The sequence below is a fragment of the Lepisosteus oculatus genome, chromosome 5 (genome assembly GCF_040954835.1).
Source record: "Lepisosteus oculatus isolate fLepOcu1 chromosome 5, fLepOcu1.hap2, whole genome shotgun sequence".
Taxonomy (NCBI): domain Eukaryota; kingdom Metazoa; phylum Chordata; class Actinopteri; order Semionotiformes; family Lepisosteidae; genus Lepisosteus; species Lepisosteus oculatus.
The window spans coordinates 36,680,564-36,694,399 of NC_090700.1; the positions used below are offsets into that span (position 1 = coordinate 36,680,564).

The 13,836-nt window shown below is 43.5% G+C and overlaps 1 protein-coding gene across 5 annotated transcripts in view; it reads left to right on the forward strand.

Moving 5' to 3' along the window:
- The window catches only part of cry3b (cryptochrome circadian regulator 3b), a 44,232-nt gene extending 31,262 nt beyond the window's left edge, over window positions 1-12,970 (forward strand). For 2 of the 5 annotated variants that reach the window (XM_015342516.2, XM_069190331.1), the window contains 6 exons: window positions 4,469-4,671; window positions 5,041-5,142; window positions 5,562-5,663; window positions 5,960-6,055; window positions 6,847-6,980; window positions 8,039-12,970. In XM_015342516.2, coding sequence (XP_015198002.2) covers window positions 4,469-4,671; window positions 5,041-5,142; window positions 5,562-5,663; window positions 5,960-6,055; window positions 6,847-6,980; window positions 8,039-8,080 — 679 coding nt within the window. In that variant the 3' untranslated portion in view covers window positions 8,081-12,970. The remainder of the gene's footprint in view (window positions 1-4,468; window positions 4,672-5,040; window positions 5,143-5,561; window positions 5,664-5,959; window positions 6,056-6,846; window positions 6,981-8,038) is intronic. The other 3 variants (XM_015342517.2, XM_015342519.2, XM_015342518.2) reach the window with 3 other exon arrangements.
- The last annotated feature ends 866 nt before the right edge of the window (window positions 12,971-13,836 follow it).

Sequence of the window (13,836 nt, forward strand, 5' to 3'; positions counted from 1 at the left end):
CAGATACCACAGGTCCGACCCCGGGTCACGTCACTAGCTGACTGACCAGGATTCCCAGAGCAGTTGGGCTCAGGGCCATTTAGCAAAGATGGATATCGGTCAGGCAGACTTCTCACAGATCTCTGCGCGGAGACCTCCTGCAGCCTGCAGAAGGGTGTCCCTCCAGTTGGGCGCTGGCAAGCTTCACGGTTCACCATGCAGTGAATAGATCTGCAGTTGGGCATGTCGGAGGAGTGTCTTGTTCTCTCTTGTGCAGGCAGTGGGAGTCGATACCAGAGAGCCATGTCTTCAAAAAATCGCAGATTCAAATTAGAAATAAAACTGATTCCAAATAAAAATTAACAGAAGTATGCATTTATAAGAGCTGTTAGGGTTAAATCTAAAAGCTTTATTTTAGAATAATCATCATATAAGAGTTCATTTCATGGTATCAAAACTCGGTGATCTATTTGGTTTTCCCTGTGATGGTCACCTGAGAAACCATATTAGTTGCAGCAAGTAGCTTTAGAATTTGGGTCCGTGAGGGACTCGATAAAGGTAATCTACTACACCACTGTACTGACAGCTCATTTCTGCTGTTCTTAATGTGGGGTTCTGGGAATGAGTGAAACGTTCAGCTTTTCCCGTCTCCTGTTAAATTGTAATTGGTTGCTTTTAGGACGAGAGCTATTCAGGACTGAAGCTTATGGAAGCCTGTCAGCCGTGAAGCAGGTTTAAGCGTTTTCACTGCACAATGCGGTGGTCTGTTCTTGAGGTAAAGTGGTTTCTTGATTTATCGAAAGGGATTTTAACTGCTTGGTGAGGAAGTGAAAAACCTGCCTTCTCGAGAGAGAACACAGGGGGCTGAGGTGAGACAAATGAGCCTGGCACGAATAACACTGCAGTGCTTCTTTTTGTGTGTCTGGACTGCCTTTTTAAACTATCATAAAGGTTTATGTAAAACTAGCGGTGTGTATATCATTTTGCTGAATTGTGGCTTTATTGTTTTAGGGATATATGGTGATTTATGAATAACGTTGCCTCTTAGCCGAGTTCGAGTTGGCGGGTTTGGAATATTCCCAGCAAAAGGGTTCCGGTCCCTTTCGATCAAACAAGAGGCTATCCAGCCGCAAAAGCAGACAATTGCATTACACAGCAAAAGCGCTCGACTGGTTTCGCGGTTAGCAGGTTTCTGTGCTTGTGTTTGTGGATCGCTGTCGTCTCAGAAGCGATCAATGACCGTTTTAAGGGCTTGGAGCGAACCTGAACCTCTTACTCAGCCCTGAGTTTGGATTGGGTTTGGGTGGGGGTGGGGGGACGGGCTGGGGGGGTTCACTTCCTCTTTGCCTTGTAACACGTTGTTAGTAGGATCTCCGTAGCCCTCAAAGCAGACAGGACTTCGAGTTTAAACCTCGCCTTTCGCCGCTCCGCGTCACCACACAGCCACGGTTGGGGTTCTGGTAGGTGGACGAGTAGGTAGGTGACTTTCCCTGTTCAGAATTCCAAAACCGACCTTGATGTGACCTCACGCCCAAAGCTGAGTGCCCTGCTCCTAAAAGCTGTCACACACAGGATCCTTCTGACCGTTTCACTTCCATAGGTCCAAACTGGTGAGTTCTTGCCATAGTGTGTCAAACCAGCCAGTCAGATGGCAGTAAGGCTGTGATGTAATGTTCTGGATTCAGAGTACGTATACTGCACACTAGTTGGAGAAAACTGGAGCAAAATCTCAAGTCAATTTTGCAAGTACCTGCTGTAAAATAATGGAATCTCTTGCATAGATGCAGGACTAAAAATACAGCAACTTGAAACTTCTGAGCACAGAAAGAGTCTTGCAGGCAATGTTGACTGCGATCTAGAGAGCAGCGACTGAATGGATCCGGTGTGCGAGGGCCTTCACTAATGCAGTAGTACTGCTGAACTGGGCTGTCCAGAATAGCTTCCATGGTTTGCTGAATTTCATATGTTATGTAATGCTGATTTCACCCTTACATTGCACTTAAAAAAAAAAAATCTCAAAGCGGACAATGACTTTTTCAGCACGTGGGCCCGGATTCACGCAAATGTGTGTGCGCCTCTGGTCTCTGGATTTGTGGTAGTGTTCTCCTGCTCCCCCAATTGCTGTGAAATTGTGCTTGTCCAGACTTCCTTTTTCAAACCTGTCCACTAGTCCTCAAAAAATGCTGTACATCTCTCCTCTTGTGCCCATCCAAATCCAATCGGATAGTCCCAGGTGGAGCAGTTTACCCCTGGAGAAGGCAATGACAGAAAGCTTCAAAGGCGTTGATTTGCCTGTTGGTCCCAGCTGTGAGAAGGATCTTCATTTTCCTTAATTGCCCATTAGGTTTGGTTAGATTGTGTCCCTTCATACTCCCGGAACAGGCATACTATAATACTTGGTGAAAAGGGACTTATCTGCAGGTTCAGATATGCAAGTAAGAATTGCCCTGACCCTTGCTAGGAACAAGTAGATTTCAGATTCATGAATGTTAGGATAGAAAAATATTAATTATGCCCATCTGTTCGGCAAGGTCTAGGTCGGTTGACAATGCCCAGACTGAGGATCACAGTCTTGAATAGCGATTTTGGCTGCAGTACTGCTGTCAGTCCTCTATAATTGACAGCAGTAGAATGGCTGTCGGTTTGGCAATGGTTCCTCGGGGTCTGATAAATGAATGAGCTGAAGGTCTATATCATTTTCCTCTATTCTTGTAGCAGTTTTCAAGGCTCTTGTCCTGAAAATTCGAAATTTCATGTCTCTCGCCATTCTTCATTTAAATGGGTTGTCGGTTGCTAAGCTCCAAAACCTGGTAAACAAGGTGCCGATGTCCTGACCTGACTTGAGCCGCAAACTTGGGAGAAAATTGGCCTGAAGTTCTTCATTGTAGACCAATCAGCTCTGCAGCAATTACAGGAGACATGAAAACACTACTTAAAATCCCCCCACAGGCGCAATAACGTCCTGTGTGAAATGACGAGGCTGTTGACCTTAGCCTTGAGAGGCGGTTATGGGGACGAGAGAGTATGATTATTATTGTGTCTGAGTGCAGCTGATTTGCCTGATCCAAGGGCTCTGCTTCGACACAAAAGTGGAACATGTAGCCTCCCCAGATCACAGAGCAGATGGGTCTGCCTACGCTGGGTTCTCAGTCACTGTTGCAATATTTCCATTAATCAGACGGAGGCTGAGGAGAGAGCTGGTGGCTTAATTAGAAAGCAGACGTCTGAAAGCTTAAAAGCCTTGTTGCGAGCTTCCAGCATTGGTTATGATGACGTGAAATGTTTGTTGCGTCTGCACCAACTTTATTCTTATCTTGTGTAGGAGGAAGAATTTGTGGGAACTTTGCGGATTTTTTTTCCTTAACTTTGTTCTTAATGAAATGGCTTCTTTTTGTTGAATGCCTTCCCCACAGTGGAGAGAATATTAGGTGTCATGCTTAGATGATTGCAGTCCTCTTGTATTGCTTTAGTAATGTCTGACCACAGTGATTCTCTCTGCATTGATATTCAGTATGGTTCTGGGCTTTACTGATGAACAACTTACTTGAAGACCATTCACTTATCTGTCTTTTCCTCTTGCAGAAATTTGTTTTTTTGGTAAATTGTTCCTGTTTTTATTTACATCAATAATGGTCTCTGACTTGCTGGACACTGGTGACAAGGTACTTGGATAGGGATGTGGGTGGTGTAGCAGAGAGGGATAAAGTGTCCCCCATCACCCCCCAGCCCAACTAAGGATTTCCTTTACAGTGGACAGGAGGTTTCCATGTCCTTGTGTAATCTGCTACCAATCCAGCACCATCTAAAACTGGTCTGCTGTGCTGCCTGTCCCTTTGGCTTTGGAGAAGAGCATTTAAAACTGAGGGCAGAAGTTACTTTTTTTGCACTCTTTGCACTTTTGCACTTTTTTTTTTTAGTTGTTGGAGTGTGGTACAGGTTTACTAGTTGCAAACTTCAGATCCTAGTATTGCCAGACTCAGGAGGCCGGAGCTCAACTCAAGCAGTCTCTGCCCCCTTCCCCATTAAGCTGTGTATGAGCTACAGGAGTTTCATACCAGTGCTGAGGGAATTTTCCTGTATTGATATATGGTGGTCATCATGACTTAGACGTTGGGTTTTTAGCTGTGAAGCCCCTAGCTACGTCACATCCTACCTGGAACTGCAGCTAAGGAGCAGCTGGTAGCCATGCTGGTCCACCTCGTCATGAGCTTCCTGTTGGAAGCACTTCTGCTGCAACAGGAATACGTCTGGGAGACCCTTTCCTGTGAGATTTCTTTGCCCAGTGCCCCGTATCTTTTATTCATTCCTGCAGCACCATGACCCAGCCCTGGGTGTCTTTCTGTTCGGCCCACACACGAAGCGGAGTAGCCCAGCTGGACTGGACACTGCCCGATAAACGCCCTCCACCAAGCTGCCCACCCCCAGAGTTCTGAGCATCTGTGGTATTTATGATGAGACTCTGCGGTTTAATCTCTCCCTATGCTTGCAGACGATATTTACCTGTTCTCCGAGGTTTCCCTGCCAAGTACATCTACGACCCCTGGAACGCCCCGGACTCGGTGCAGAACGCAGCCAAGTGTGTCATCGGCGTCCATTACCCAAAGCCCATGGTGAACCACGCGGAAGCCAGCCGCCTGAACATCGAGAGGATGAAGCAGATCTACCAGCAGCTGTCTCGGTACCGCGGGCTCGGTGAGAACCTCCGCCACATGCCTGCCCTTGCCTCACCCCCTCCTCTTGAGCGGCTTCTCCTCATGGAGACGGGACTCCCGGCGCGTAGAGATCCGCTCTCGTCTCCACAAGTGCAAGGAGAACCTCGGTTGTTTGCAGATTTCCAACGCCTTTCTCTCTAGAGCTCAAGTCGTTTTTGATGGGTTTGTGCTTTTTGCAGTCTTTTCTATTACAGCACTTGGTTCATCTGGTTTAAATGGCACCGCGTCTGTTTCGAGGTACTCGGTAGCTTGTGTGAAATCCGAGGCTAGCACCTCGTGCCGGAGGCTTGTGGGACACGATGCTGGCCACACTGATCTGATCACGCTTTGTCTCTCCCTCCCCCGGCAGGCCTGCTCGCCTCAGTGCCTTCCAACCACAACGGCAACGGGAACGGCGGGATGATGGCGTACTCTCCCGGGGAGCAGCAGCCTGCCCACGGCACCACGTATGGTGAGTGTCCCTCCCCCTCACCCGTCACAGGGAGAGGAGCTGTCCACTCGATAGAGGCTCGAGATGCCCATTGATGGAAATGTCAGTCCTGTTCTGGCTTGTAAAAAAAGACATGGCGTGTGCAGGATTGTACATCTGTGCAAGCTTGCGGTTCACTGCAGTGCTATTTTACTCTTGTGTTTTGCATTAATTTCCCTTCACACCGTGAACTCTTATGGTAGGTCCTTGTAAGAAAGTAAAAGCAAGGTGCAGATGAATTATGCGGGGTACTGTGTAGAAGGCACAAGCTACGCTAGTCTTTAGACACTCAGAAAAACAATTGCATTAAATGCATAAGGACACAGATGGAGAATTGCTCCGGGCTTTGGTGGTGCCCAGCTTGCCCTGACTAGCTCTGCCCTACCTTGCTCTCTCCACAGGGGCAGCGCCAGGCAGTTCTGTAGCAAGTGGGAACGGAAGCAGCAGTATTCTCTTGAACTTCGACGGCGAAGAGCAGCCCGGACCAAGTGGAGTGCATCATGGTGAGGGCGCAGCATGCGGTCACACCCTCGCGAGCGCGCTGCTTTTCTGTTGGCATTAACGTCAAACGAATGAAGTTTGTTAAATGGAATATGTCATGCTGCCTCTATTGGGTTTATTGAAAGGGGCGGTAGTGAAGGAAGTTACTTATGATACAGAGTGGACATACTGCAGTACAGAGTTTATGCTGCAGCTGTTGACTGGAAGTGTAAACCCAGGATCAGGTGCTGAAGCTGAAGGCAGCAGAGCTAAGCAGCTCTTTCCAGTGGGACTCACAGTTTGGCTTTTTTTTATATAGGCTACCACACAGTTTCTGAGCCTGGCCAGGGCAGTATCAGTCACCGCTTGTACCAGTCCAGCGGGTCCCATGAGTTTGCTGTGCCCCAGCACCCAGGTACGACCTTCTGCTTGCCCGAAGGAAAATTCAAATTCTGTTTCAGGTTGGCTCTCATAAGCTCTTCCACCAATGTAAGAGTCAGCTGTCTCGTTTTTCAAAATGTTCAGATAACCTGAGAATGAACATTTATCTTCTACATTCTCTTGTTAAACCTGCTCATGTTACAGTTCTGCAGGGTGGCTTCCCCCCCCAGCTCCAGGCTCCTTGGGTTGATTACTGATTACTGAGGTAGATGCCCCACTGGCTCAATGGACTGGGTGCTTGTCCCTTCCAGGGTTTGATCCCTGGAAGAGATCCCAGGGTTTGAGAAAGGGAGTGGCTCATTTGGAGAAGAGTATGGATGGCATACATAGACTGCACTACCTTGTGGGGGAAAAGGGGAGCAAAGCTGACTGGAGCAAAAGGGTTTGAAACTTGTGCCTTGAAAATAGCATTGTAGACGTGCACATCTCTGATATCAAGCAGATGTTCCTTTGCTTCTCTGGCAGCAGGAGCCCCAGCTAACATGCCTTTCATTTTGCTTTATTTTTGGGTTATTGTATTTTGGATATTGTATTGTAAGTGGGTCTGGGGGACACCTAGAATTGAGGTGTTCAGTAGTTAAGAGTGTGGTAACTACATACAGGGGGAAAAGCATACAAACCTGAAATAAATTTTGGGGAACAACCTCTGTGGCTGGGGCTTATTCCCTGAGCGTGGCCTTCTAGTGGGTGGGTGCTTCGGCGCCAGTTTGTTGGCATAAGGCAAGGGCCGTACCCTCTCTGACGCTTGCATGGTTTGGTGAGCAGGTCGCTGGGCACACGGCGGCGCCGGGGGCGGGAGCAGTGCGCCGGGAAAGCGGGAGCGAGAGACGGAGCGCGACGCGGCGGGTGACGAGGAGGCCCGCTCCTCCGCGCTCAAGGTACAGCGCCAGTGTAACGAGGTCAGTCCGCCCCCCCCAGGACAGGAGCCACCCGCTCCGTACCGGGCAGAGCGCGGGGCACGGGGTTGGCGAGGTGGGGGGGCTGGGGGAGGAGGGAGCTCGCTGCATTGCGCTGCTGCCCCCTCGGGGTGCCTCACCTGTGCAGGCCTCCAGAAAAAACAGCCTTCGCTTCAGCCACCTCCTCTGTTGGCATCCCGATACCATAGCCTCCTGTTTCCATAGAAGACCATAGCAACGATGTGTAAAATTTCACTTTCGCCTCAGAATTTCGAAACCGAAGGGAGGAAGGCAGCAGGTAGAAGTCCACAGCTGTGTAATGTTAAAGAAATGAGGCAGTAGGGCAAAAGTCTAAAGCGCGGTGTGTTGAGTGTAATTGCTTAAGAAGAAGGCTACCCTACTGACCTGCTGACAGCTCAGAATTGCTCCTTGTTTACCAGACGGGTCACCTGGGCTGAATGGTCTCCTCCCATTTTGTAATCTTTATGTTCTTGGAAGGCAGAGTCCTTGTGTCAAACACCATTAACAATCATGAATGAATTGAAAGAAGCTGAAAGTTTGTCTTGAGTATGGAGACCATATTAAGGTACAAGGTACAAAATGCTTCTTTGAGGCTGTTAATTTCTCAGAAGAAAAAAAATGTTGTTCAAGATTATTGGGCTTTTCTTTGTGTTACATTTAAACCGTTCAAAAATATCTCAAGCTTCTCAGTGTCATGTTGTTGATAATGGGGGGGTAAAAACCCAAAAAGGGCAAAATCATGCTGATTTTTCTGGTCAGAAAAACATTTAATGCACAAAGTATCAGTTTCTTGCCAGGAAGTGGCAAGTTTCCTGTTAATCTGTCTTTACTGGAAAAACTGTGAATAGAAATGTCAAAAGCACCTTTTACATGCTGAAGATTTTATCATCAAGTGCTTTGTAGATTAAATTGCATTCTGTGGACAATTAGATTGAGGTGTGGGTTGTGAATTGGGGAGACATATGAAGCACAAACCTAAAATATAGGAAATGCTGGTGGTGGTGATCGGTTTTCTAACAAGTCTGTTTTTTGTCTTTCAGAAGAGTGAAGATCTGCAGGATGTGAACATGGCGTCTTACTGAGTTTCATCCCCTGATCAGCTAAACCTGGAAAAAATGAAAAAAAAAAACTTTTGTATATTTGTCTTATTTTTCAAGAAAAAAAAGAATGTCGCAGATAGTATTTAATATTCTGTACACTTTTGTAACAAAACAAATCTTTTTATTTCTCTGTGAAAACCTTGCTTTCAGAGATCTCTGAGGTCAGGAAACACTTTTTTTTTTGGTTGTTTTGGAAACCCATGGATTCAAAGGTGAAAAGCTGTGACTTAGCTCTTCATTGATTTTATTTTTTTTTTTTACAAAATACAGTAAGCTTCTTGTGAAGCGGTGCCAGCAGTTAATGAGACCTCAGTAGACTGGCCCAAGACAGAGTAGAACTGTGAAGTCCTGTGTGTTATTTTTGTAGCGGGGTCGAAGCAGGAATCAAGAGTTTTCAAGGGAATCCAATGACAAATATGCAGAACATGTGTGCACCCTTCTTTCACTTGTGTCTATTTTGCATTTTTTAAGACAGTTCTTACACAGTGGTATGAGCGTGATTTCATAATTGACCAGCTGAGATTCATAGTTTAGAGTTTGGGCGTCGGAGAGGAATGTGCATTGCGATAATGAGTAGGACAGGGTTTGAAATGGTGAGAAGAACCTCAGGCTGAAACCAGAGGAGGTGCTAAAGCCAGCGGGCCAGCAGCTAGAGGCCTGAAATGGCCACCTCGGCGTAAATATTTGTTTTGACCAGGAAATGGACTTTAATGTGATGGATACTTTTGTGAGATGGTCCTTCAATTCAGTGAAGATTAGGGGATCTTGAAAGGGGAAATTGATCAAAGTTTAACCGCAGGCAGTTCTTCTTGCCAGAAACTATACAAGCCATCGTATATCACATGATTACAATAAGCCCCCGTTCATACGAGACATTGCGCTTCTGAAAGATGTACAACTGTATTGGCGTTGTTCTTTTAGAAAACTGTTGCGTTCCTAACCAGTGAAGCTGCATACAAAAACAATCAAATGAATAAAAAGGTTGTGTAAGAAGAATACACTTTCATTGCTGGCATTAAAACCGTAGGACAGTGGTAAGCGTCAAAGTAGAAAAATCTACAGGTAGAGTGGTCATACAGAAGTTGAAAGGCAGTTGCTATGCTGGTGCTGCCATTCAGCTGTCATTTTGTTTGGCTGAGGCCTGCTGTATGTGACTATCTTGCAGGAGCTTGGTTTGTGCTGTCTTACTACTTGATTAAGGCACTTATGTACTGTATGAGCAAGTTAGTTAACGTTAGGTTTGTTGTTTTTCTAATTTATTTATTTTTTGTTAGTACAACGGGATTTGGGTTGCTTGAGTTGTATTCAGCCACCAAAAACCCACACAGGACCTGCTGTCACCATTACCATAGCTATGATTTACATGCCGGGACTCAGAATCAGGAGGCAAGTGCTTGCACCAAAACTCAAAATTCAGCAGCACGTTTGCAGGGGTACATGCCAGATGAAGGATGAAGTGGCTTTCCAGTGTTATTGTCAAGGCTTCTTCATCAGTGTTCTTAATCGTCAAAGCAGAACAGAGCAGCTGAAAGGCAAATCTTCAAGCACCAGCAAAACTTGTCTATGTGGCCTGCTGATTGCAGGGGGTCTGAACAAGCTAGTCTGAGGTATTGAAAGAAAACTCTGTATCACTGCACACTTATGTATAGAGAGCAGGAAAGCTGAGGCAATTAAAGGTAGGAACCACCCTCTGAACTGATTTTCTTCACAAAACATGCTGTACAAACTAACTAAAATTTAGGCAATAACCTAAATTGGTCCCACAATTGCTGTTCCGGGAGGCAGTTCATTTCTATAGGGTACTGGGGAGAACGGAGGAAAGGGCACAAGAAAATGCAGAGATGTGTTTTGTTTTCTGCAGTCAGCTAGTGGGATAGCTGTATTAACCAGGAACTGAACTGGGGAGGTTATTGCTGATGTCCCTCCATTTGTATGAAAACTGAAGTAGTTTGCATTGCAAACTGAGCTATGGACTTGAAGCAGATTAAGAATTTAAGAGCTACTTGGAATATTGTACTGTATGTCTTCTGACATTTTTTAAAATAAGATGGAGAATGTGACTGCCCCTAAGGGGTCATTTTCTATTTTTAAATTTGTCAAAAGGTCATGAATACAGTTGTGTAAATACATATGCAGTAATCTTTATTTTTTGAGGTTATCAAGTATAGGCTTTTTGTAGGATTAGTTTACTCTTAAGATGCCTCTCTACAGAGTACAGATGTCCCCACAGGAGCTCTGCCAGAGACTTAAAGATTTGCCTCACAGGAACATTACTGATTTATAAGCTCCCCGATTTTTCCACAACACCCAGTGCAACTATATACATAACTAAGTGCTTTATCTTCTGCCTTTTGCAGTGGATAAAGAAGTAATTTCAGGGTTCTTTTAAGAAGTCTCTTCCCACATGGAGTAGTGTAATTTGAACATTTTTTGTTTTCCCTGTGTTGAAGGTGTTACTGGTTCCTTGTTCTTTTCTGCAGCTTTTTTTATCGTAGGGAACTTTTGAAGAATATCTTTCTTAACTGTTGTAAGATGAAAAATACCAAGAGATTTATACTATAAATTACATTAAGAGCTATGTAATATAGAAACAAAACAAGCTGAAATGTAGCTGTATGATCAAGAGATCATGGCAAAAGTAAAATTCTGTTAGCACAGCAAAGCCAGGAAAAAACACAGCCAGAAGGACACTGATGCAGAGAAAATGGGAAATTGGTAAATGTGAGAACCATATTCAAGTTGATAAAAGCTCTGTATGGAAATGTCATTATGTTGTATGTCTTTAAATTGTCTTACTGTCTGGACAGTAGATTAGAGTATGTTTTAAAAAATTAGTCTGTGTGTTCTATTTTAAGAAAAACATTTCATGTTGTGAAGGAAGTCACTTTTCACCTTTTGTTTCCAGAGAGATAAAAGCAGCTTTTTATAAGCAACAAAAAATTTTGAAATGAAAGTTAACTTGCACCAGTGTCACTGTAACACATTATTTAAAAACTAGGAAATTAAAGTGAATTATTTTATAATAAAAATAAAAGTACCAGAAATGTTTTCAGCAACTAAGAAAAAAACAACAAAAACTGTCCAATCTGGGAGAACAAGCTTTTAAAAAAATAAGTCTCTTTCCATAGCATAAGTGTGGTGCTCTGTTTTTGTTGCCCTTGACGACAAAAAATTCTCTAATTTGAAATGCTCCCCATTTTTATTTTTTTGCTCACAAGTGGTATTATTGAGCAACATTCAGTCTTTTATACAGTATATAAGAGATCACTTTTATTAGCCATATACAATTTCTTGCATTAGGAATTTGTCTCTTCGCATACATCAGCTTGCTCTCCATGAGAGACACAGGCACACAGACAGGGAGAGAGCCCAGGGTCAGCCATTTATGCGGTGCCGCTGGAGCAGCTGGGGTTAAGGGCCTTGCTCAGGGGCCCAACAGAGTAGGATTCCTCTGCCTGCCGTGAGATTTGAACCAGCAACCTTCCAGCCACAGGCGCAGATCCTTAGCCACAGTGCCACCACTCCGCCTGGTATTGATGTAGGTCATCATACCTTCATTTGTTTTTAATTGCCAGTTGTTACTGTGGTGGTATAATATAAAACCTAGCATGGTGTTGATAATGAAGATCCAGTCTTTTTTAGCCTACCTGAACTTCTTGGATGAGTTGGACTTACGAGGGTTTATTTTAAAAAAAAAAATCCCCAGGCTTCTTAAACATTGCATTCATACAAGTATTTACTTTTTGTTCCATGATGCAACATAAATTTGAGTATAAAGTCTGGCTTGCACTATGGTCCAGCTCTGAAAAGTTTTTTAAATAAAAATAACATATCAACTTTATTCCATGCAGTGAAAAAGTAAGGTTCCTTCATTTCTCCTTTAATTCATTATTCATTTATACATTAGTGAGAAAAATGAAATTTGCATGAAGTTATCCTTAATTTTTAGTTCTAAGAGTATAAGTATATAGTTCATACAAGATGCTACTGTATGTAGCGAAAATTATATAAGCCAGCCAGACATACAGGTGTAAACATAAAATCTGCACACTTCTCCTTTTGCTTTGATCTTCTCCAAAGCCACCTCTTGGACGATAGGAACATGTACAGATCCAGTATGCATGAACATCTGATCTGAAATAATAAACATTTCAAATACTGAAATTTAAATCACAGCTTCTGAGAAAAAGGTATTCTGATTTCCTAATGAAATTTTGTTTTCAGAGTATATCCCTTAGTAAAGATAACAATAGTCATCATCGGGACAAAGGTGGCATAATGATTCCGTTTTGTGTTTTGTTTTTAAGATTGAATTTACACAGTATTTCTTCAGAGGGCTGGAAAGGACTGAGCTTGAAGACATTTCTTGCTTTGGGCAGGCATACGTTCATGTCCTAAGGGGTGGTCATGTTGGTGGAAATACAAGCTCTGATAACGGAGTTCAAAATTGACCACAAGGCAAATTCTGCATTGTGAGGAGGGAAGAGTGTGCTATTCTTCATCTTCAACTGTATGTGCGTGGGGAGATTTAGGACAGGATGGTGTGTAACAAGTGAGACATGCAAGGTAGACAGTCACGGTAGAATGTTTCTGTGTCGTACTTCGTAGAGATACTGTATATACGTCTGCTTGTGTTATTGAGACTGTACCTCATTAATGTAGATGTTTCTTCTTAATTTCCAGAAACAAAAAATCTGAGCTTTTTTTCTTGATTTTATTTTCACTTCTTCCATTTCCAGAAGAAGCACAATAAAAACAAGAAATTATTCTACTGTGTAAATATGACATGATTCTCTGCCCTAGACTGTACTCTTGTCATACTATTGCTTAATCAGGTTGATGACACCAAAATAAAATTGTTGTAACAGCTGATTTGTCTTATTCCTTTATTTTGTAATTCATTAGGTGCCCAATTTTATTTGAAGATTATAACAAGACATGTTCATATATTCTGTGAAGTCCAGACTTTCATCACCTAAAATAATATGGGGGCATCAGTAATTTCTGTTAAAGAATTACTGGTCTATTGACACCTTTTCTGGCTGGTAAAGAGTAAAAATGCATTTTTAATTCAGTGTGGATATTTTCTCATCATGCTATTCCACCCTTCAGATAAATTATACGATGCTTGTCAGGGTGCGAGACTACTCAACTGCCTCTAGCTTCCCTGCCTGTGTGAATTGGATGACCAATTAAAGACGTTATCGGCCAAACAACTAATGAGGTGTGTCACATCACCTGTCAGGACGTGTTGGCTGAAAGGTCAAGTTTGAGAATCAAAGATAAACAACTTAAAAACATTACTGTGACAGCTAGGGCTCTTCATAAAAAAGACATTACAGAAAGCAAGATCTGCAATATCATTTCATCTGGAGTCAGTGCACAGCGAGGGTATTGTATTTAATAAATTGATAGTAATACAATAGTAGTAGAATAGTTTAATTAAAAGCAGTAATGTGTTGTCTGTGTATTAATTTGGGTTTTTGTACTAGATTTTGATGGAATCGTTGCTCTATTAATGATGAAAGTGAATGAAACCGTAAAGATATTTGGTATCTTATTTGTGCAATAGGCAGCAGAACTGAATAGTCCTGGTGTAACCAGTGTAGGTTAGCAGATGCATAGAAACGCTATGTGAGCAAAACGCACACATCGTAATCTGTGGATTTGATTTCAGGCGTCTTCCATGTCAGTACTGGCTAGGTCCAACATTGCTCAGATGCTGAGAGATGGTTACA